Raw genomic sequence first — 22,683 nt, 5'->3', positions numbered from 1 at the left:
CACCCCAAACCCGATTTTAACCAAAGTGCAGGATTCACACTTTGTTGACAAAACTCTTCCGTCCAGTCACTTTCATCTGTCAATACTGTCAGTAAAGAAAGAAAGGCATTGTTACTAATGCGGATAAAATAACAACAGGTGCCGGACCTGTTGAAGTAATTGAAGGGTTAACATGGCTTTCTAACAAAAAGCCCCTGTATTCCGATCGATGATCCCAAATTTAATCATGTGGTTGAGGATCTGGCTGGAGACCATCACGACCCCAGCTTCAGCTAATCCGCTACAACAACAAATAGCAGACAATTTCAGTAAGAGTTTACGTAAAAAAAAAAACATGTAAGAAGGCATTTTACTTATCAAATATAGGGCGATTCCTATTGTACGTAAGAATTCTTTATGTCCTCTATGAATCTGAACTTACCTATAACATCGCGCGTCATTTCCCAGGGTCCTTGTCGCGGGGGTTTGAAGTGGCCCCTATGTGTCGGAATATCTGAGGACATCATATCCGTAATGCCCTTGTCTAGGGTGATATCCCCACTGTCACCCACCCGTAGAAAACTGCCCTGGTAGTAGGTGTAGCCTGGGGAATATAGGGAAATGCATTAGACTGCGGGAGTAAAAGGACTTTTCAGTCTCATTCTGACAGTATAAATAGGGAACACCGTCAGCCCAGTGGCAACGTGCTTGCTCATCATGCAGGAGGTCCGTTCGATTCGAAAAGGCAGAAGCAGAAGGTGGTTCGATGACCACCATCGATAAACAAAAATTACTCGTTCTTCGATTACAAATATTTCAACGGGTTACTTTTTGGTGTTGTGTTGATCAAGCACCTAAATGGGAAGTACTGTGTCTCTTTTCACCCATGATGAGAGGCATACTACGGAATGGGCATGATAATACACAGACCACACGAGTCTAACGTAGTAGTTTTTTCATTGCTACGAAATGAAAACGGTGGTGAAACACCCATCCGAAACACAGCTAAAATGCCTATACCTACAGTGTCTATTGTAAGCCCGTAATGTCCTGGTGATGGTAGGAAAGGTCCATGGTTCAGTGAATAAATTGATTACACTGTTTTGAGCGATATGTCCCCCTCCTTCTCCTTACTTCACAAAGAACGCGTAATCCGCTCGTGATGATTTGTATTGTATCAAATATAGGAGTATACACAGGATGCAGGATATTATTCAATTTATACCAGAGCAAAATATACAGGGTTTATAGAACAAGAAACAACAATCAAGCTGGACCTGAAGTCCCGAAGTGAGGTTTATTTCGAGACTTCAGCCCGATTCCCACATTTTCCACTATCCGTTCAGATCACGCTCCAGTCACTGTACGTTCAACGAACGATATAATATTTTACGGGCATTTAGATGGGCGTCAGAAAATATTGACTTGAATTTGCCTTGATCAACACAAGAGGCCCATCTTTGATCGTTCGTCTGTAGTGTGGCCTGTACTGATGACGTTTAGTAAAATTATTATTTAGGATTCGGTTTAGTGTTTTCGTGTTCCAGTCGACTTCGATGGACATCGATGTTTTGAAAAGTGTGATGATTTTTATGCCGGGACACCTATCCGTGTTCAGACTTGATTTAAGTTCAACTTAAAAAAAAGTGTTTCACCACCGTTTTTATTTCGCTGCAATGAAACAACAGCCACATTAGACTCGTGTGGTCTGTGTCATAGCATGCCCTGTTATGATCCTGTTCTTACCTCCGATCATAAGGTAACAGAATCCGTTGAGTATCATGCCTACAGCTCCCACCAGGAGTACTTGTAGTGGATGATGCATTTCATCATGGTGGCTGATGTGGCCTAGCGTCTGGGCTGCCTCTAGCATGAGAGAGAAGCAGAGGGAGGCTAGGAAGATGCAACCAATCAGCATGACCAGAACATCTATCCGAGCCCACCCGAATGTGTTGCGAAGTCTGGTCTCACTCGGGTTGCACTGGGGAACAAAAGAAATTGAGAACATTAGGAGAATTTTGATTTAAGGTATGTCCACACATAGTTGACCGGCTGTCGATCGACGACCGTCATCTATGTGTGGAGTGTGGACACACCTTTATAAAATAAATACCAAATTTCTTCTAATCTGGATGATAAGGGCAGACTTCCGCTTATGTTTTTTTTTTTTTTTTTTTTTTTTTTTTTTTAGGGGGGGTTTACCCCCCTTTTTTTAAAAAAAACATTAAAAAAAGGGAGTCTTTAAATCTTGAACGAAATCGAAGAGAGAAGGAGAACAGGATAGGAGAAAGCCGTTCTAAGAACAAAACTTACCTGATTATTAGGGTAAAGTCCGCGCCACGCGGGAATTGAACCCGCGAACTGGCGCTTAATTTCTTCTGACGATGAGGCCACAATTCACGGTATGCTCACTTTCTTAAAAGCCCATAGGAACCAGTCATGTTTAATACTCCTGGATTAATTTTAATCAAGTTTAATTCTTGATTAACTTAATCCATAAACTTACTTTGACGTCAGACTGAGTCTTCAAAGTCTCTGCACTCTCCATACTTGACTTGACTGATGAGGAGTTCATGCACCGCTCCGTGTTATCTTTGTACTGTAAAGGATAACAAACAAATGAATTAGTTCCTAAAATTTCCATTATGTCAGAAAAAAAATTAGATAAAAAACATAAATTAATTTATTAGTTCTTAATGTCTAATCGTCAGCCACCTCGCACTCAGATCGTCTGATGGCAGACCGTCTGTCAGACAGGTGGAAACTTGGAACGTGTGTGGTGGAAAAAGTTTGAGGCCTAAGTAGTTTTGTCAGACAGTTTGATAAAATCATACTTAAAAGGCACTAATACTTCACTTCTAGGCTTTGTCTGGATTGCCTACACGAGGCCATCAGTAGGACATCGATGTTTTGAAAAGTGTGATGATTTTTATGCCGGGACACCTATCCGTGTTCAGACTTGATTTAAGTTCAACTTAAAAAAAAGTGTTTCACCACCGTTTTTATTTCGCTGCAATGAAACAACAGCCACATTAGACTCGTGTGGTCTGTGTCATAGCATGCCCTGTTATGATCCTGTTCTTACCTCCGATCATAAGGTAACAGGACATCGATGTTTTGAAAAGTGTGATGATTTTTATGCCGGGACACCTATCCGTGTTCAGACTTGATTTAAGTTCAACTTATTTTTTTCTATCTACACTCAAGAGTACAAATTAATATACAAGACTGATTGCATTACCATTCTTTCAGACTGTTACAACGTATTGGAAGTGTGGTCGCGCGACTTTTACATATGTAGTAGAGGGAATTAGCGTGATGTCGCGCTACCACGCGTCCAATGTACGGCAGACCTTTCTCTGTCAGACTTTTTTTTTAAGAGGTTTGACAGAGGGAACTGACTGTAATTGGGAACTGATTGCTATGGTCTTATCGTCCCGAAATCGCAGAGAGAAGGAAGACAGGATAGGAGAAAGCCAGCCGTTCCGAGAACGAACATTATCCCATCAGGATAAAATCCGCCCCGGGCTAGGATCGAACCCGCGGCCTAGCGCTTACAAGGCAGACGCACTACCAACTAAGCTAACTAGGCCCGGGCGGGAATCGAACCCGCGGCCTAGCGCTTACAAGGCAGACGCACTACCAACTAAGCTAACTAGGCTGGCCGTCAGACTTTTATGAGGCTTAAAACTGATTTCACGAGTTTAATTTGATATATAGGTCGACCAGGTTTGGATAAGTCCTTCTATGGGGACAGACTGACTGACTGACTGACGGACTGACTGACTGACTGACTGACAGGAAGACACCGAAGCGAATACAATAGTCCGTCCACTATACCTTTTATTATTAGTAATAATAAAGGAAGGACGGACTAAAAACTGATTTCACGAGTATTTATTTTCTATGGGCCAGATGGAAGTTGAACACTCTATATAAGAGTTCTACTGAAATAGGTAACCATAACCTAGGTACCTGACCTACCTGGTATCAGGTAGGTACCTGATGGGCAGGTATAATATATTTATTTTGTTACCTATGTTGTTTCATCTGTTATCTTTATCGGTTATTTCACGAGTATTCATTTTCTGTGGGCCAGATGGAAGTTGAACACTCTATATAAGAGTTCTACTGAAATAGGTAACCATAACCTAGGCACCTGACCTACCTGGTATCAGGTAGGTACCTGATGGGCAGGTATAATATTTATTTTGTTACCTATGTTGTTTCATCTGTTATCTTTATCGGTTACCTTATGAACTGATATCAGACGTTATCAGGAACATAAACAAAATCATCTGATTTTTATCAAAAAAATTAACAAATTACGAATATATTGATTATTTATTATTAATATTTAACTTTATCACTTCACACTTAGACAGGAAAAAGCTCAATGTCCAGTCTATAGTGTGTCCAACTCGAACCTTTGACTTAGTGATTGTGAGACAAACAAAGATTACTCGTGGTTCATAAAGGTAAATTCGTGCTTGCTAACATGATAACACCTTTATTAGGTACCTAAATGTAAATGAGTAGCCCAGTGGTAACGCTTGCCATGCAGAAAAGTCGAGAGTTCGAATCCCACCATCGGTCAAAAATTTGCACTCCTATTTTGATTGCAAATACATATTTCAACGGGTTACTTGCTGGTGTTCTCGTGCTGACCCTAAATGGGAAATACTGTGTCTCTTCTCGCCCATCTGATGAGAGACATACTACGGGATGGGCATGCTACGATAGAGACCACATGAGCCTAATGTAGCAGGTAGCAGTTGTTTCATTGCTACGAAATAAAAAGGACGACGATTGAAACATTCAAAATTTCAAACATTATTCATCTTGCCTTTTTGTTATTCATAATTTTTAATTTCCCTTCTGAATCGCTTATCGGAAATTTAATTTCAATTAAATCACCTGGATTAAAAAAAAGTAGGTAGATTAAAAATTTCAATTTCACAGATTAAACCGTGGGAATTAGATAAATCCTCTGCAATCTCTCCGGTGAACGTCAATGTCAGAGATAACACAAAATCAGTGTTAATATTGCCAAGGACTCAAGGCCGATATCATGAGTACCGTGGGGCCCTATTCCATAAACAACTCTGCACTCCGCACTTTCTACCCCACGCCCCCAAAAAAAAAAAAAAAAAAAAAAAAAAAAAAAAAAAAAACAAACAAACAACAACAACAACAACAACAACAACAACAACAACAACAACAACATTGCACCGTTGTGGTTTTCCAGTAATGATGTTTCTGCACGTGGAGTAAAGAGTGAGATGTGTGAAGTGCAGAGATTTTCGTGGAATAGGGCCCCTGTAGCCTGTACACACGATACCTACGAATTTTCTTACGATATTAAATCATCGAACGATAAATCATAAGTCCTACAGTTTCTGGCGATACTGTCGACACAGTGCAGAAAACAGTGTTAACGGCCGTCGACTATATCGTCGGCCCGAACACGAAGAGGCGTAAGTGTAAAAATCACAATTTTGAGTTATCATGTGTATCGGATGTAAAAAAAAACGTCCTCTGTCACAAACACGAAGAGGCGTGAGTGTATCGTTGAATATTTACATTGATTTTTTATTCCGGCGTATTTTCTACAAAATACTTGCCAAAAATCTGATGGAAAAAACATACATAGCATTCTTTAAAAATGTTTTAACGAATAGGTAAGCATGGACTTTGTGAAGATTGTGCAGTAGAAAGGGCTCAAAAAAATAAATTTAAAAAAACTTAAAAAGAACTTATTTCGGCCCTCCTGAAAAATGTGATATTTGCACTTACGCCTCTTCGTGTTTTCGACGACGATGTGTGCTGGGCAGATCTTTACGCTGACATAAACGGATCGTAATGGAAAATGGTAGGTAGATAAGTACTGACTTGAGTTTTGTGTACCCATTTTTGTAGGTATCAGATTTTTTTTTTTTTTTTGCAAATGTAACTTTTTTTTTACAACTTATTAAACAGAAGCTGTCATATCCCGTAAGTACACAGCTAATACATATCGATCATATTGTCAATTACCTATTTTATGTACTAAAAGTAGGTATATCTATACATACATACTTGATAATGTGAGACATTACATACATAGGTACCTGCCTACAGAATTAGGTAGATAGGTAGGTATATAAATTAATTTATTAGTTCTTAATGTCTAATTGTCAGCCACTCGCACTCAGATGGTCTGATGACAGACCGTGGTCTGTCAGACAGGCGGAAACTTGGATATGGACTATTTAGAGACCGTGAAACACACATTAAACTTGTACCTACCTTATACGGAGTCTTATAGTTTCCGTGTCTAACGGTTTCCGGAAATCAGGGCAGTTTGTAAATTGAATCCTTTTGGAACGTGTGTGGTGCAAAAAGTTTGAGATCTAGGTCTGTCAGACAGTTTGATAAAATCATACTTAAAAGGCACTAATACTTCACTTTGGCTTTGTCTGGATTACCTACACGAGGCCATCAGTATACCAACTATACCTGTATAGGTATAGGTAGGTACAAGTAGGTACTGCCTAATACTTACTAGGTAATGTTATTAGGTGTTTCAGGTTGGTCTCTAAATAGTCCATATCCTCAAACCATTATAAAATAAATGTGAGAATGAGAACATTTTTCCAACACACATTAAACTTGTACCTTATACGGAGTCTGGAGTACCTACAACAGGCGATTATAGTTTCCGTGTCTAACGGTTTCCGGAAATCAGGGCAGTTTGTAAATTGAATCCTTTTTCAGTAGCTAGAGGAGGTAACTGCTGAAATTTCTAAAAACCAACATAACTAATGCATAACTCTCAATAAACCGACCAGCTAGCGATTAACGATTAAGGATATTTTTACCTACTCTCTTTTTATTAGCTATGCTTACAACAGGCAGAAATTTATATCAATAGTCAATAGGCTATTCCTACTAAGTACATAGGTAATGCTTACTGATAAAGTAGGCAGTAATGTCGTGTTATCGCACACCTAGTATTAGGTACCTATAATAATTCCAGGAAGTCCTACGTACCTACGTAATTATAAAATCTAAGATTTTTCCATTGTTGCAGAGCATTTTCAACGCCAAGGTGCTGCATCCTGCAGATCTGTACGAACCTCTATGTGAAAGTCACAGGTCACAGGATATAAGGACTATAAGGTCTATAAGGAGATCTCCTTAACTGGGGAAGGTCATTCATTTGCTTTCTGCCTCGCCGTGAGACAAAAGCTCCTCAAATGACCTCACGAGGTTGAGTGCACCTCAAACCATGGAGCGGAATTTAGCGTGTCACGTGGTTTAGAGATCAGAACTCAGAAGTACGTATAAAACCCTGAAACTTACCTTGAGTGACGCTATGCAGCCAAAGAGCGCAATCAGGTTACAGAGGACATGGTAAGAATCGACCAGCAGGGTCAGCGCATGCGTAAAGTGACTAACTACCAGTTGTACGAAGAAGTAACAGATGGTCAACACCAGAACGATGTACATCTGCAGTGCAGGGTCAGCGCATGCGTAAAGTGACTAACTACCAGTTGTACGAAGAAGTAACAGATGGTCAACACCAGAACGATGTACATCTGCAGCGGATGATATTTGCGGAACAAATCCTTGATGGCCATCCTGTGTCCTGGTTCTGAAATAAATCGGAACAATGGAAATTTAGAATTCAGGTATTCCGGGATTTCCAGGGCGAACTTTATACCAAACAGACAAGGAAGGTTCCCTTTCGGAATGGCTGGCTTTCTCCTATCCTATTATGCTCATTTTTCCTTCTCTTCGGTTTGGGAGCGATAAGACCTCGGTTGTTAGGCCAGAAAGATCAATGTTTCACAGACCAGACTCTTGACGATTAGATGGCAGTGAGCATTACTATGACTTGAACGGCAGATGTGAAGCCCACTTAATCCCTAGTAAAGCCGGCGATTCACTAACATTTAGACCTGACAGGCGAACCTGATAGTGAATGGCCGGCCAGCCCAAGAATCAAGAATATTTTGACGGTACTGTGACTGAAGAGTATCTTGAACTGTAGTGGAAATTGATCTTATCTTGTTAATCTTGATGATAGTATACAGAGTGTCCCAAAATTTATGCTTAAATTGTTTTTCTCGGAGCCTGTTTAAAATTTCGAATGTTAATCTTGATGATAGTATACAGGGTGTCCCAGAATGTATGCTTAAATTGTTTTAAAATTTCGAAAAACAAAAAAACCCGTAACTTTTTGATTTTTGATGCGGATATTTTGGCAATATCGTGACGTGCGAAAAATTTCGCGAAGTCCGCGAATCGAGTGCCAACTTTGGATTTTTAAATAAGAACCCCCCCTTTTTTAAATCACATATTCGTTTTCTATGTTTAATTTAAAGTACAATCCACTACTCACTCGAATTTTTGCGGTTCGCGGTTTTCGCGGAATTCGAAAACCGCGAATCAGAAAAATGCCTCAAAAGTACAAGTGTGACCCATCAAATCGGAGTATTTTATGCTCCCAAATTTTATGGTGCCATTTATCGGTTACCTTATGAACTGATATCAGACGTTATCAGGAACATAAACAAAATCATCTGATTTTTATCAAAAAAATTAACAAATTATGAATATATTGATTATTATTTATTATTAATATTCTACTTTATCACTTCTTCTTCTTCTTTTTTTTTTTAAAGAAGTTTGACAGAGGGAACTGTAACTGCAATGGTCTTATCGTCCCGAAATCGAAGAGAGAAGGAAGACAGGATAGGAGAAAGCCAGCCGTTCCGAGAACGAACATTATCCCATCAGGTTAAAATCCGCCCCAGGCAGGAATCGAACCCGCGGCCTAGCGCTTACAAGGCAAGGCACTACCAACTAAGCTAACTAGGCTGGCTCTTTATCACTTCACACTCAGACAGGAAAAAGCTCCATGTCCAGTCTAGTAAGTTTGAAACTTCTTGGAAGGTTAGGTAGTCCTGGTAAGCGCTAGGTCACCGGTTCGATTCCCGCCCAGGGCGGACTTTATCCTCAACCAGATAAGTTTCATTATCAGAAGGGCTGGATTCCTATCCTGGCCTTCTTCTCCCTTCGATTTCGGGACCATAAGACCTCCTATGTTACAGTTCCATTGATCCAACCATTCAAAAAATTAAAATAGGTAGGTATCTAACATCAGTTCGGACTTGGACAAACCAAACCTCAATGACCCGCGGACCCGGTATACAAAATGTCCTGGGTCCATGGGTCAGCAACTCTGGATATCGCGGTCTGGAGTGATAACATACGATAACATTGTATTCCAATCGTCCTAGGCTATCAGAAATATTTGACCCGGGCCGGAAATCGAACCGAGATCTCGGTATCGTAGTTGTAGAGAACTGTAGACCTAGGTAGGTATGTATAGGACTGAAATAATGAAATGTAGGTATGTACCTACACTCCTATAGTGTCCTAGTGTTTTAGTGATAATGAGATGAGATTGGGAGGATAGTGTAGGATACCTATGCATATTAGGTTTATTGTATACTGTGTAGGTATCTAGGTAGGTACCTACGTATGTATCTCATTAGCGGATTCCCATAATACCTATTGTAGTTTCTAGTTTACACCTATGCAGAATATATTGCAGATAGGTAGGTAGTACCTACCTTCTATTCATTTTTTATTTGCCCATTTGATGAAGGACATTATTATTACAGAATCGGCATACCTACTATAAAACAGAGAGTGGCGTAGCAACTGTTTCATTGACACAAAATAAAAACGTCAATGAAACATTGTTTTCTTCTTCTTCTTCTTCTTCTTCTTCTTCTTCTTCTTCTTCTTCTTCTTCTTTTTCTTCTTTTCCAATAGGTAGGTATAGGTATCAGATACCTCTTCCAATAGGTAGATAGTAGGTAGTCTACCTCTTATAAGATATAAGGTCCTCAAGTCTCATGTTTATAGAAATGAAGATCCTTAATCCTTGGACTAAGTATTTGATCATTAATTCATGATAAACCTCACTCCAAATTTTGAATCAGTTCCAACTATTCCAGTGTTTACATTCCTTACAAGGCGAAAGTGGTTTAACAGTACGGTAGTGCGATACGTCAAGTTCCGTACCAAATTTTAGACATTTTGACTGCACAGAGTAATGGCGCGGGCACATTAGAGCTCTGTTTTTCATTCCAGCTGGTTGGTCTGCCCTGTCGCGGGTCCGTTTTTATCCAAATGTACCTATATCTACTTCATTGTTGAAATCTGCGTTTAAGTCGTTGATAAAACTCGCCATTCATGGTTAACGCTCTTTAGAACTTACACCTTAAGATCTTCAGACGATAATTTACAAGATCCTTATAGTTAGGTAACACCTATTAAATAGGTATACTAGATTTTATCAACAATTTTAAGGCAATAGAGACAACGCATGATAACTCAGTAGGTATCTGTGTATTATGTGTGGTGCATTGTACCTATATCTCAGTGCATTCTGCGTTATTTGTGCTGTTCTACTTCAATATAAGAATATGTATCTATCTATCTATGAGCTATGTATGTAAGTATCTACGAGCTGTATGGTATTCCAGATTAGAATATGTAGCCGCCTACCTTTTACTGAAACAGCGTGTTAGGTACAGGGTGTCTTAAGAACAGAGAGACAATGTGATATTTGAACGAACGAAGTGATTTCTGAATTTTAACTCGACGAAATTATGTAAATTCCCTTTAGATTCTTTTTGTTTCACTTTTTTCAAGACGCTATCAAATTAATCAAGCCCTGGATGTAAGCGAGTGTCCATAGGGAACTGTAACTGATGGTCATATCGTCCCGAAAGCGAAGAGATAAGAAAGACAGGATAGGAGAAAGCCAGCCGTTCCGAGAACAAACTTTATTTGTTTAGGATAAAATCCGTCCCGGGCGGATGTGTGTGTGTGGTGGTCCCGTACAAAGGACGGGTCAACCACTAGTCCTATATAAAATACTACGTCTAACGCATGTGTACACTATGTAGCAAGATGCAACCAGCCATCTCACGTACTAAGAGCGCGTGGAGAAATATAGGTAAATTTTTATTGTCATTTATTACATCAACGACGGGCAAATTAATGCTTGGTAATTGTGCACATCTTGAACATTGTACGACATTATTACATATATTATTATCTTTATGTAATTCACGTGGGTATGGAAAATGAGTGTGCTCTTTACTCTTCAAATGAAATCTTACTCTTGTAGATTTGTTGTAAGATTTTTTAAAGAGGTTTGATAGAGGGAACAGGAACATTAACTGCTAAAAGGTCTTATGGTCCCAAAAGCGAATACGATAGCCCGTCCGTTATACCTTTTTTTATTACTATCGTAATAATAAAGGAAGGACGGGCTAAAAACCTAGCAATTACAAGGCAGACTTTTTTTTTTATTACTATCGTAATAATAAAGGAAGGACGGGCTAAAAACCTAGCAATTACAAGGCAGACTTTTTTTTTATTACTATCGTAATAATAAAGGAAGGACGGGCTAAAAACCTAGCAATTACAAGGCAGACACGCTACCCTCCAAGCTAACTAGGCTGGCCAAAATGATTTGAAAAACGCACATTTAACCCTTTTTAATCAAAATTAGGAATCTACATAATTATGTATTTCAATTATTGAACAAATTTAATTCAAGTGTGGGTACAGTTTTCTGTACCTTTTTGGGGCATTCAGAATATTTGGGGACGTTCTAAATTCCAAAGATGTTTGAGGTTTGATTTTTGTTTTTCTTTTAGAATAGCTAAATGATGTTCACCAATTTCGTCTAAAATCAAACATTCTTATTCCTGAATCCTTTTAACATCAAAGAGATCTTTTGTTCAATATAATTTGGTAGTAGGTATCTTGTGCTATAGTAAATGCACACATAGGTATGTAGGTTTGTATATATTAGAAGATAGAGTTCCATGCCAAGGCAATACCATGCTGATAAGGTTACCGCATAAATCATTCTTTTGGAGATTTATCTGAAAATGAATATTTCTTAGAGAAAAAGAACGACCATGCTGATAAGGTTACCGCATAAATCATTCTTTTGGAGATTTATCTGAAAATGAATATTTCTTAGAGAAAAAGAACGAAAAAAAAAGTTTCAAATAAGGTTGTTTCAAAACAAACAACTTTTTTTTAAAGAATTGCTCGGAGCTAATTTTTAAATGGAAACCACTAGGACAAAGACGGAAAAAATGGCGGTGTGGGAGGCAAAACTTTACAAGGGACAATCTGGGAAAGCTTTATTGGAACTTTGTAAATCTTGTTGACACGGAAATTAGGGCTGAGCATTGCACAAAATTTTCTCCTAAGGAGGAGCCTGAAAAGGTGATGTCTCGGATTTGACGGAGAGTAGTAAACGAAGTAACGTCCGATAACTGGCTTACTATAGGATGGGATGGGGTAGCTCCGTATTTCTTTCAGGTAACCCTCTTCTCCCTTCGTAGAACAAAATAATATTACCATGAAAAATATTTAACTCCAGCATTTTCCTTCAAATAGGTAGGTACTCACTTTCCTTTATAAAGTAAACATTTAAATGTAGGCATTGGTTAGGACAGCGTTATGTACATACCTACATTAGGTACATGTCGAAAATTTCTGTCCTAAATAATCTAAAATATGTCCTCTAGGAAGTATTTCAAGGTAAAAACCCTCTCCACCTTATTCGCCCACCGAACATAATAAACCTTCTGAGGTCAACTTGTATCAATATTTATTTAAATTTAGAATGTCAATACCTGATTCTTTATCTATCTACATTTTGAATCACATCACATTGTACTTCATCAGTTAATCATGACATAATTATTTGTTTATTATATCTATTAATTATTTGTTTCTATTATTTTGCAAATACTGTTGATTACCTAGGTGATTATAATTTTAATTCTTCATAACGTTTCTTTCAGTAGGTAGTTTAATAATTCAGTATCGAAATAAAAAGCACTTCTCTAGAGCAAAACAATATCAATGTGTTTGTTTTTGTTTTGAAAAAAAAAAAAAAACCTCTCAGACAAAATTTACAATCGTTCGAAAAAAAACAAGCGTTTCAAAACTGTACCCACTGCCAACTAAAGAAACACTGAGCACAAAAAGTTAAAGATAAAACAAAAAGAAAGAAATAAAAATCCAACAACCACAAGTGAAATGTTTATCACATATTCCGCGATTAAATTTGAGTGGTTTTGTTTAGTGGAAGCGTGTGACAAGTTACCTACACTATCACTAGGCGTCAACTAATTGGTAGCTAGTGGATCAAAACAGAACTTGGCCTAGCGTTACATAATACTGCAAACCCTCTCCTATCAGTGCAACAGTTTACCTTGTGCTCGCTAATACATAGTTATGTTAATAATGACATTAATATTGATTGTTATGTTAATAATGACATTAATGCTGATAGTTATGTTAATAATGACACTAATAGTTCTGTTAATAATGACACTAAAGGTAAAGTCTTGTTATTGAATAACCATACTCGTCACTTTTGGTTGTCCCATACATACTGGTCAAGTAACTCGTATATGAAAGTGACCTATGGCCGGGGCCACAGAATTTAAACTCGGTTTAAATTTAACTCTTGGAGCGATCTGATTGGCTGAATAATCTGAAATAACTAATCAAATTTATTAATAAAAGAGAACTTGAACCGAGTTTAAACTATCACTAGGCGTCAACTAATTGGTAGCTAGTGGATCAAAACAGAACTTGGCCTAGCGTTACATAATACTGCAAACCCTCTCCTATCAGTGCAAGAGTTTACCTTGTGCTCGCTAATACATAGTTATGTTAATAATGACATTAATATTGATTGTTATGTTAATAATGACAATAATACTGATAGTTATGTTAATAATGACACTAAAAGTTCCGTTAATAATGACACTATAGGTAAAGTCTTGTTATTGAATAACCATACTCGTCACTTTTGGTTGTCCCATACATACTGGTCAAGTAGCTCGTATATGAAAGTGACCTATGGCCGGGGCCACAGAATTTAAACTCGGTTTAAATTTAACTCTTGGAGCAATCTGATTGGCTGAATAATCTGAAATAACTAATCAGATTTATTAATAAAAGAGAACTTGAACCGAGTTTAAACTATCACTGTGACTCCTTCCATAAAGCTATATTCGATAAAGCCATAAAGCTCCTTCCATAAAGCTATATTCGAGACTATGTGTGGACACAGCTTTACCAGCGATCTATACCTTGGTATGTGACGTTCACACAGGATATCTTATTAATTTATAAAGATATACCTTGGTAAAAAAAATTCCAAAATGAAAAACAAAAGTTTTCACACAGGATATCTTATTAATTTATAAAGGTATACCTTGGTAAAAAAAAAAAAAATTCCCAAATGAAAAACAAAAGTTTTCATTTAATTTAATTAATATCTATTATTATATTTCATAATAAATAAATTTTTATAAGGCACAAATGTTTCTATGAAATCTCACAAGTTGATAGATTCTGACGTAACTTTGTGAAGATTCATCTTGAAAAGAAGAACATGTGAAGAGTAAAAGCTATTTATGGTCTTCTTTTCAAATCTCACAAGAATAAATTCAGATTTTTTCTCCTTCTTTCAATATTCCAGAACGTAAACTAATAGTAACTGAACGCTTCTCTGCAAGAAATACCTAACCCTGTTGAGGCCCTTTTAGTGTAAAACAGCTTTTCAAATCCGGAATACTGTTAAAAATCAGTCCCGCAAAAGAATCATGTTGATATCTCTTTTATTCACAAAGACACACGAGTTTTGTTAAAACCCTCCCAAAATTTTTCAATAGAAATGGAAAACTTAAACGCTGTTTTACTCGAAAGTCTCGAAACTAGATTTTCGCCTGTAGATCAGATCATTCTTGAATAAAACCGTTCAACTTCTAATTCACACAAATAATAAACTTACTACATTCAAAATCATACATGTAGATAAATCTCAATTCGAATTTCGGACACGAAAATTTTACCTTCTACTCAGGAGGCTACAGTAGCCACCCTCGTCTTAAATGACAAAAAGATACTCGTTTTACAAAAATTGGCACTTTTCATTTCGAACTCACATCGATATTTATGGACAAAAATTTTCGCTCTCAAGTCAGACTGAAGTAAATTTTGGCGAATCAAATGTTTGGAATTGATGCTTCAGTGCTACTTGAGAACCAGGTTTTTGTTCATAAATATGGATGTCCAAAATTAGAAAAACCAAGTGGACCTTACTTTAGTGGTATTTTCCTTTCGCAATTTCGCCTCTCCTGAAACTCGTTTCCCATGGTTTAATAAAGGCACTATTTCGCTAAAAAAAGGGCGTACAAACTTCACAAGAGGGGACATTGCGAAAAGACAATACGGCTATTGTTTAACATAGTGTAATATATTCGTTCGTAATACATATGGATATAATAATAGTACAAAAATAATTCGTGGCAATAATCGTAAATCTGGATTTATCAAACAAATAATCGCACTTAAAGGAAGACAAAATTGTTACTGTGGGAAAAAAACATGTAAATACTATGTCACAAATAATCCTACAATACATTAAATTTATAGAAAAGCTCTGATACCTGTGTCTCTACCATTCCTGGGATAATTCTGTAGTGAGTCAGACAGATCAACTTGAAGTGCTTTCAGTAAACCTTCCACTTGAATTAAGCTCTCCCTATCTTCCTTGTCTGGGGAGAGACCTCGCAAGATTCGAATATAGTCGAAATAGAGAAAGCAATGCCAGAGGGGATGTAGGAATAGTTTAGGCAAGTAGTACTTGACAGCCTCTTTGAAACCTTGTCCACCTGAAACGACATTAATAGAATCATTAATACAATGGTTCCCCTACCTCAACAGAAATAAAAGTAATCTTCTACCATAAACTTTTCAACCAGTTATATTCTGATGGGAAACATATGAAGTACTACATAATGGGAATATCTCTAAGTAGCGCGGTCAAACTTTCTTGACTTGGCGGGGCGGAGCGCTACCGCGCTCCTTAATGCTACTACATGAGGTTTGACAACGATCGACGCAAAGTGGCGTCGATTAAAGCTCTGATACCTGTGTCTCTACCATTCCTGGGATAATTCTGTAGTGAGTCAGACAGATCAACTTGAAGTGCTTTCAGTAAACCTTCTACTTGAATCAAACTCTCCCTATCTTCCTTGTCTGGGGAGAGACCTCGCAAGATTCGAATATAGTCAAAATAGAGAAAGCAATGCCAGAGGGGATGTAGGAATAGTTTAGGTAAGTAGTACTTGACAGCCTCCTTGAAACCTTGTCCACCTGAAACAACATTAATAGAATCATCAATACAATGGTTCCCCTACCTCAACAGAAATAAAAGTAATCTTCTACCATAAACTTTTCAACCAGTTATATTCTGATGGGAGACATATGAAGTACCACATAATGGGAATGCTACTACATGAGGTTTGACAACGATCGACGCAAAGCGGCGTCGATTGATTGAATCAAACTCAGCAGTCTTGAATTACTCACAATCAATGTTCTAAAAAATCTCACCTGACTGCAAAGGTATGGACACCTCCGGATTTTTCAACTCTTCGAGTAACTTCTCCGGACACTTGTAGTAGGTAATGTCCTTAGCGCAGCAGTCTTGAATTACTCACAATCAATGTTCTAAAAAATCTCACCTGACTGCAAAGGTATGGACACCTCCGGATTTTTCAACTCTTCAAGCAACTTCTCCGGACACTTGTAGTAGGTAATGTCCTTAGCATAACGACTGTACACATCAAATTCAGCAGCCTCAGCTAGTTCCTCCAGACAAGACCCGATCACAACATTGCTAGCCTCGTTACACATCTCAAGGTTATCCTCTAGAATACCAACCTGAAACAAGAGGTAAGTTTGTGACTAGCTCCAGTAGCTCAAAGGACGTTAGATTCGTAATGCAGGGGATGGCGTTCGAGTATCAGTAGCAACATAAAACAAAATACCAAATGTTTTTTTTTTTTTTTTAATTTATTTTAAAAGGAGCACGACTTCGAATTCCGAAGTCCCTTTAATCCCAAATGAACATAAGTAAAGAATACCGAGTTTGTATTAAACTCTTTGGGTACTCTTTGTAAAATTTACAATCAAGAGCTCTCATGGAATCTCCTCTAGAATACCAACCTGAAACAAGAGGTAAGTTTGTGACTAGCTCCAGTAGCTCAAAGGACGTTAGATTCGTAATGCAGGGGATGGAGTTCGAGTATCAGTAGCAACCTTAGGCCAAGATATATTAAACATTGTAAACTATGTATCAGTAGCAACATAAAACAATAGCAGTGTCATTTCGAGTTGGACACTTGTAAAAGCTTAAACAACTGATACCTTTACTTAATATTAAGTCATGTTGAGTTTAGTAATAGTTCATACAGTTAAATTGAGTTAACCCTTGACGTTTGCGCGCCTCCCGGCACACTTGAATTGAAAAGGACCTAACCAAGCTGATAATTCAATTTACTTACATGTTACCTATTTAGTACACAGGTGGTCTGGTCTGGTGGAAGCAAGTTTTGTCTTTCCACTGGGTGGTATGACCACTAATCATGTTGTATTACCTAACAAATTATATTGTTTCTTTTATTATTATTTTGAAACTTTGCCTACGAAACTTATATCAATTACAGAAAATATAATCAAGTTGTAGAAACTCACCAGGTTACAGGAGAACTCATAGATGTCCATCAGGTTGGCAAACATCTGATCAAGCTCTTTACATTTGCCGGGAGGTATCAGCTTGACTATTTCCTCAAGAAACACCTTGTTGATCATGTGCAAATCACGCAGGTGTTGCTTCTCATCGGTTACCAGATCGTGGACAATCTCCTCGTAGGTCAACTCTGAACTGGTGGTCTCACTGACTGAATGAACAATGGATCCTGGAACAAATGAGGTTATTTAATTAACACAAATGAAATCCACATGACTTCACGTAGTTACCTGTTATTTAATATAGGTAATTCTGAGGTAAAGAAGACACAATGAAATCAGGATCATATATTATAATTATTGGCATATGGATAGGTGACTGTGTGAGATATTGCATGGCATTGGTTATTTCAAAGCATTCAAAGCATCCTTAACATACTGGAGGTGTTTTGAAATTCAAGGAGAACTCATAGATGTCCATCAGGTTGGCAAACATCTGATCAAGCTCTTTACATTTGCCGGGAGGTATCAGCTTGACTATTTCCTCGAGAAACACCTTGTTGATCATGTGCAAATCACGCAGGTGTTGCTTCTCATCGGTTACCAGATCATGGACAATCTCCTCGTAGGTCAACTCTGAACTAGTGGTCTCACTGACTGAATGAACAATGGATCCTGGAACAAATGAGGTTATTTAATTCACACAAATGAAATCAGGTATTTATTTAATATAGGTAATTCTGAGGTAAAGAAGACACAATGAAATCAGGATCATATAATTATTGGCATATGGATAGGTGACTGTGTGAGATATTGCATGAAATGGAGCCTACTTTTTTTTTAATTTTACGGGACAACGTCCCATTTATTACAATTAAAAAACTTAATGCTAACAATACGAAAAATAGGCAATGAAAAATAAAATCAATAGATAGGTAGTGGAAACAAGAGAAAAGCAGGAGAAAATTACAATATAGAAAAGAGAGAAAAAAAATTAAATTACAATTTAGAAAAGAGAGCAAAAAAATCAAATTACAATTTAGAAAATCAAATCAAATTACAGAAAAAAAAAAAAAAAAAAGTCAAAATCTCATACCAGAGTCAGATGTATGTTCATCTTGATAGAACATATCCATGAGCACTTTGTCCGCATACATGGCAACCTTGATGTCCTGTTGTGCGACCTCCACATGTCGGATGTTCTTCACATAGTTACCTGTAAAATAAAGTCTTCAATTAGCCGATGTACCTACTGTTTGTAAGCTAGAGGGTAGTGGCTGTCTCAACAAGGCTTTGCCTTTAGGAACTGATAATGTTTGTACTTAAGCCAGATTTCAACAACTCTGAAGTACATAATAAATAAATTCCATTTACTTATTTATGTATGCTATTATTTCTTTTTTCACACCCCTTTTATTGCTCCTAAAAGTGTTGTATAAAAATGAAATGTTAAGGGTGAGAATACATGATTAGCAACATGTAAAATGTTGGGTTATGTTGAGTTTTAGCTGCTAAATTATTGTCAGTCCCAATTATTCCCAACTTTAAACAAAACAGATAGATAGTATTCAAGGGAGGGATCAGGGGAGGATGCATAGCCTGGGGGGCTGGAGAGGGAGGGGCGTGTTTCACGACGTGGTGGGAGGGGGGGAGGGGAGATATCTCTGGAGTGTACACTTTGATCACTGGTAGACACTTCACGCCGTCTGTTAGTACGTGGAGGCAGGGGCGGCGGAGAGTAGAGACCATCAAATGTAGATCCCATCAGACCAGGAGAGTCTTCACCACTGAACTCCGGGCCTGAGCTACTCCCTGGTCTTAATGTTATAGTAGAGGATGCTAAGCTCTGTACAGACTGTGTACTAAACATACTGAATGCTGTGGACACAGAGCCAGGGCTTTGAGAACCATTCGCATTGGATAACATGATGGGAGCGAACACAGTGAACTCTGAGTTAGCGGTGGGTGGTGTTAGAGGTGTTAGGATGCTAAGCTCTGTACAGACTGTGTACTAAACATACTGAATGCTGTGGACACAGAGCCAGGGCTTTGAGAACCATTCGCATTGGACAACATGATGGGAGCAAACACAGTGAACTCTGAGTTAGCGGTGGGTGGTGTTAGAGGTGTCTCATGCATTGCCCATTTATCTATAGGTGTTGGAAATTGCCTCCTCACCCTTTCTTCAACATCGGATGTTGTGTGTGGCGAGGGTTTTGAGCATAGCATGGCCAAGATTTTCAGTACGAGGGACTCAACGTAGAGACATGCATCTTCCCTTGCCGTCAAAGTAGGATGAACTTGTTGCAAAACCTGAAGGAAAATTAGAACAATCAATATTTCATAAATCAGAGAAGTTCTGTTAGGACATTGCTGGTTGAAGTCCCAAGTCAAATCAAAGAGTTTGGCATAGTGAAGCCTGAGAATGAAATTTGTGACAAGCATTGGTAGGTACTTGAAAACAATCAAAATGGGTTTAAAATATCAATAACTTATGGAAATATAGCTAATCTCTGAATTTTCACCTGAATCTGGATTTTCGATTGATGTTCTTATCAGTCCTCTGAATTTCATAGAAAAGATGTGTCTTTGTTGTTGTTCAATATTTCAATAAGCATCTTTCTGCATTTGTGTAAAGATGCCATACAAAATGGGATTAGTTTATCTGCTAAAGACAACACAAAACCATTTTAAATTTTCTCAAATTCACACAAAAACACTCGAGTTGAAAGTGTTTTTTCCTGGCTTCCCAAAATGAAAAAAAGAGTCAACTTACTTTATTGAGTGACAATGCAAGTACACCCTGCCATTTCTTCGCATTATCCCCGTTGATAAAATCATAGCTCTTGGATTCCAACACACTCACTGAATTCATAAACATTTTAACAAGTGACTAACATTGTAGAACCATCACACGACAAAGGATTTTTCCGAAAAAAACAAAAGAAAACTGTGAAATTTTCAACAAAAAATTCCCCAAAATTTTCCGAGTTAAGGCGACATTTATGATTTTCAAATCTTCGCGGGTTTGAAATTTCTTTTGTTTACACAAAATTTCTCCGCTACTTTTGCACTAGCGCTAGTATCGACTTGAGTTCTCGGAAGGGGCGCGTTGCATGAAAACTTGTGCGGGGGCGGGGACCACACAAGAGATTTTAAACTCGGTTTGCAATCTGATTGGCTGAAATTTTTGGAATTTTTTGAAATCAACCAATCAGATTTTTTTTATAGAACTTAGTCAAACATGGCTGAACCATTATGAGATTCCGCTTTGTGGAGCAAGTGTGGACAATGGACATGGTGAGGACGTCCAAAGCGGAATCTCATTGGTTCAGCCATGTTGACTGTAAAAAAGTCACATTAATCGAATTCGTTTTTTCTCAACTCGTATTGGCTGGAAAAGCTAATTTAAATTTTTTCCATCATAAATCAGAGAAGTTCTGTTAGGACATTGCTGGTTGAAGTCCCAAGTCAAATCAAAGAGTTTGGCATAGTGAAGCCTGAGAATGAAATTTGTGACAAGCATTGGTAGGTACTTGAAAACAATCAAAATGGGTTTAAAATATCAATAACTTATGGAAATATAGCTAATCTCTGAATTTTCACCTGAATCTGGATTTTCGATTGATGTTCTTATCAGTCCTCTGAATTTCATAGAAAAGATGTGTCTTTGTTGTTGTTCAATATTTCAATAAGCATCTTTCTGCATTTGTGTAAAGATGCCATACAAAATGGGATTAGTTTATCTGCTAAAGACAACACAAAACCATTTTAAATTTTCTCAAATTCACACAAAAACACTCGAGTTGAAAGTGTTTTTTCCTGGCTTCCCAAAATGAAAAAAAGAGTCAACTTACTTTATTGAGTGACAATGCAAGTACACCCTGCCATTTCTTCGCATTATCCCCGTTGATAAAATCATAGCTCTTGGATTCCAACACACTCACTGAATTCATAAACATTTTAACAAGTGACTAACATTGTAGAACCATCACACGACAAAGGATTTTTCCGAAAAAAACAAAAGAAAACTGTGAAATTTTCAACAAAAAATTCCCCAAAATTTTCCGAGTTAAGGCGACATTTATGATTTTCAAATCTTCGCGGGTTTGAAATTTCTTTTGTTTACACAAAATTTCTCCGCTACTTTTGCACTAGCGCTAGTATCGACTTGAGTTCTCGGAAGGGGCGCGTTGCATGAAAACTTGTGCGGGGGCGGGGACCACACAAGAGATTTTAAACTCGGTTTGCAATCTGATTGGCTGAAATTTTTGGAATTTTTTGAAATCAACCAATCAGAAACATAATAATAATAATAATAATAATAATAATAATAATAATAATAAAAGATATAAGAATCAACCACAGATCAAAACGAAGATAACACTTGCAGGAATAGTTCCTAGTCCATCCAAGAGAGTTCGGCACTTCCTAATAGGTCCTAAAAAAGGGCGGTGCATCGTTTTGCCCCGATGTACCGTTTTGTCCCGTGTTCCTCTATTTTTATTTTAATAGATCAGTTGCGCTTACTTGGGTGGTGTTTCAAAGTCATAGAGCAGGAAAAATGAGGACCAACGGAATTTTTCTTTTTCTTCTACGACTTCTAGATCCCGAGATAAATCGATTTAAAAAATACCGGTAAATCGTAAACTTTGACGTCACGGCATACGCTCCCGTAGGCGATGACGTCACATCAAATGTCCCGAGCAAAGCTCCCTTGCAGGCAACGCATTAATGTGTTTGTGCGCATACGCTTCTGCGCAGTTTTTTCTGCTCCTCCGCTAGCGTGCTTGCATAGTGGTGCTACCTAGCGGACAAAAATAACAACTGCGTTAAGTCTGACGTCACAAATCTTTGAACTTTTTCATTAAAAAAATTGAATTTTCGACCTTTTACAGTTGTTTTTTCGGAGTTTTGACCTCAGATTTGGATTTTTCTTAACTTTTTACATAGGAATCGACCATTTATTTATAATTTTTACCCACTTGCAACTCCTCCATTAGATGGTTCGTTTTTTTTTCACACTCAGGTAGGTAGGTACCTTCCTAAGTAGTTCTA

The 22,683-nt window shown here is 37.8% G+C and overlaps 2 protein-coding genes across 2 annotated transcripts; both read right to left on the bottom strand.

The window, feature by feature from the left end:
* Nucleotides 1-359: 359 nt before the first annotated feature.
* On the bottom strand, nucleotides 360-13,219 carry LOC103507771 (zinc transporter 1-like). The gene is made up of 6 exons (XM_026822542.1): nucleotides 12,654-13,219; nucleotides 7,554-7,615; nucleotides 7,324-7,464; nucleotides 2,486-2,578; nucleotides 1,726-1,960; nucleotides 360-583 (listed from the first exon to the last, which is right to left on the bottom strand). The coding sequence occupies exons 2-6, from the start codon at nucleotides 7,599-7,601 to the stop codon at nucleotides 375-377; spliced, it is 726 nt and encodes a 241-aa protein (XP_026678343.1). The 5' UTR covers nucleotides 7,602-7,615; nucleotides 12,654-13,219; the 3' UTR covers nucleotides 360-374.
* A 2,300-nt stretch (nucleotides 13,220-15,519) lies between these two features.
* On the bottom strand, nucleotides 15,520-20,623 carry LOC103507770 (protein son of sevenless-like). The gene is made up of 9 exons (XM_026822548.1): nucleotides 20,402-20,623; nucleotides 19,610-19,938; nucleotides 19,181-19,460; nucleotides 18,722-18,827; nucleotides 18,061-18,300; nucleotides 17,632-17,837; nucleotides 16,620-16,818; nucleotides 16,489-16,581; nucleotides 15,520-15,764 (listed from the first exon to the last, which is right to left on the bottom strand). The coding sequence occupies exons 1-9, from the start codon at nucleotides 20,504-20,506 to the stop codon at nucleotides 15,520-15,522; spliced, it is 1,803 nt and encodes a 600-aa protein (XP_026678349.1). The 5' UTR covers nucleotides 20,507-20,623.
* Nucleotides 20,624-22,683: the final 2,060 nt, after the last annotated feature.

The sequence above is a fragment of the Diaphorina citri genome, unplaced genomic scaffold, assembly GCF_000475195.1.
Source record: "Diaphorina citri unplaced genomic scaffold, Diaci psyllid genome assembly version 1.1 scaffold340, whole genome shotgun sequence".
Classification (NCBI taxonomy): domain Eukaryota; kingdom Metazoa; phylum Arthropoda; class Insecta; order Hemiptera; family Psyllidae; genus Diaphorina; species Diaphorina citri.
This window is presented reverse-complemented; position numbering and strand designations above follow the sequence as displayed.

What these genes read in the sequence shown, in the direction of transcription:
- LOC103507771 (XM_026822542.1), bottom strand. Translation starts at nt 7,601, where the DNA reads ATGGCCATCAAGGATTTGTTCCGCAAATATCATCCGCTGCAGATGTAC. An exon ending in GCTGCATAGCGTCACTCAAG is followed by an intron (nt 2,579 to 7,323) that starts GTAAGTTTCAGG and finishes TATCCTTTACAG; the next exon opens with TACAAAGATAACACGGAGCG. An exon ending in AGACTCAGTCTGACGTCAAA is followed by an intron (nt 1,961 to 2,485) that starts GTAAGTTTATGG and finishes TTTGTTCCCCAG; the next exon opens with TGCAACCCGAGTGAGACCAG.
- LOC103507770 (XM_026822548.1), bottom strand. Translation starts at nt 20,506, where the DNA reads ATGTTTATGAATTCAGTGAGTGTGTTGGAATCCAAGAGCTATGATTTT. An exon ending in CCCTTGAATACTATCTATCT is followed by an intron (nt 18,828 to 19,180) that starts GTTTTGTTTAAA and finishes AACTATGTGAAG; the next exon opens with AACATCCGACATGTGGAGGT. An exon ending in GTCCATACCTTTGCAGTCAG is followed by an intron (nt 16,582 to 16,619) that starts GTGAGATTTTTT and finishes GAGTAATTCAAG; the next exon opens with ACTGCTGCGCTAAGGACATT.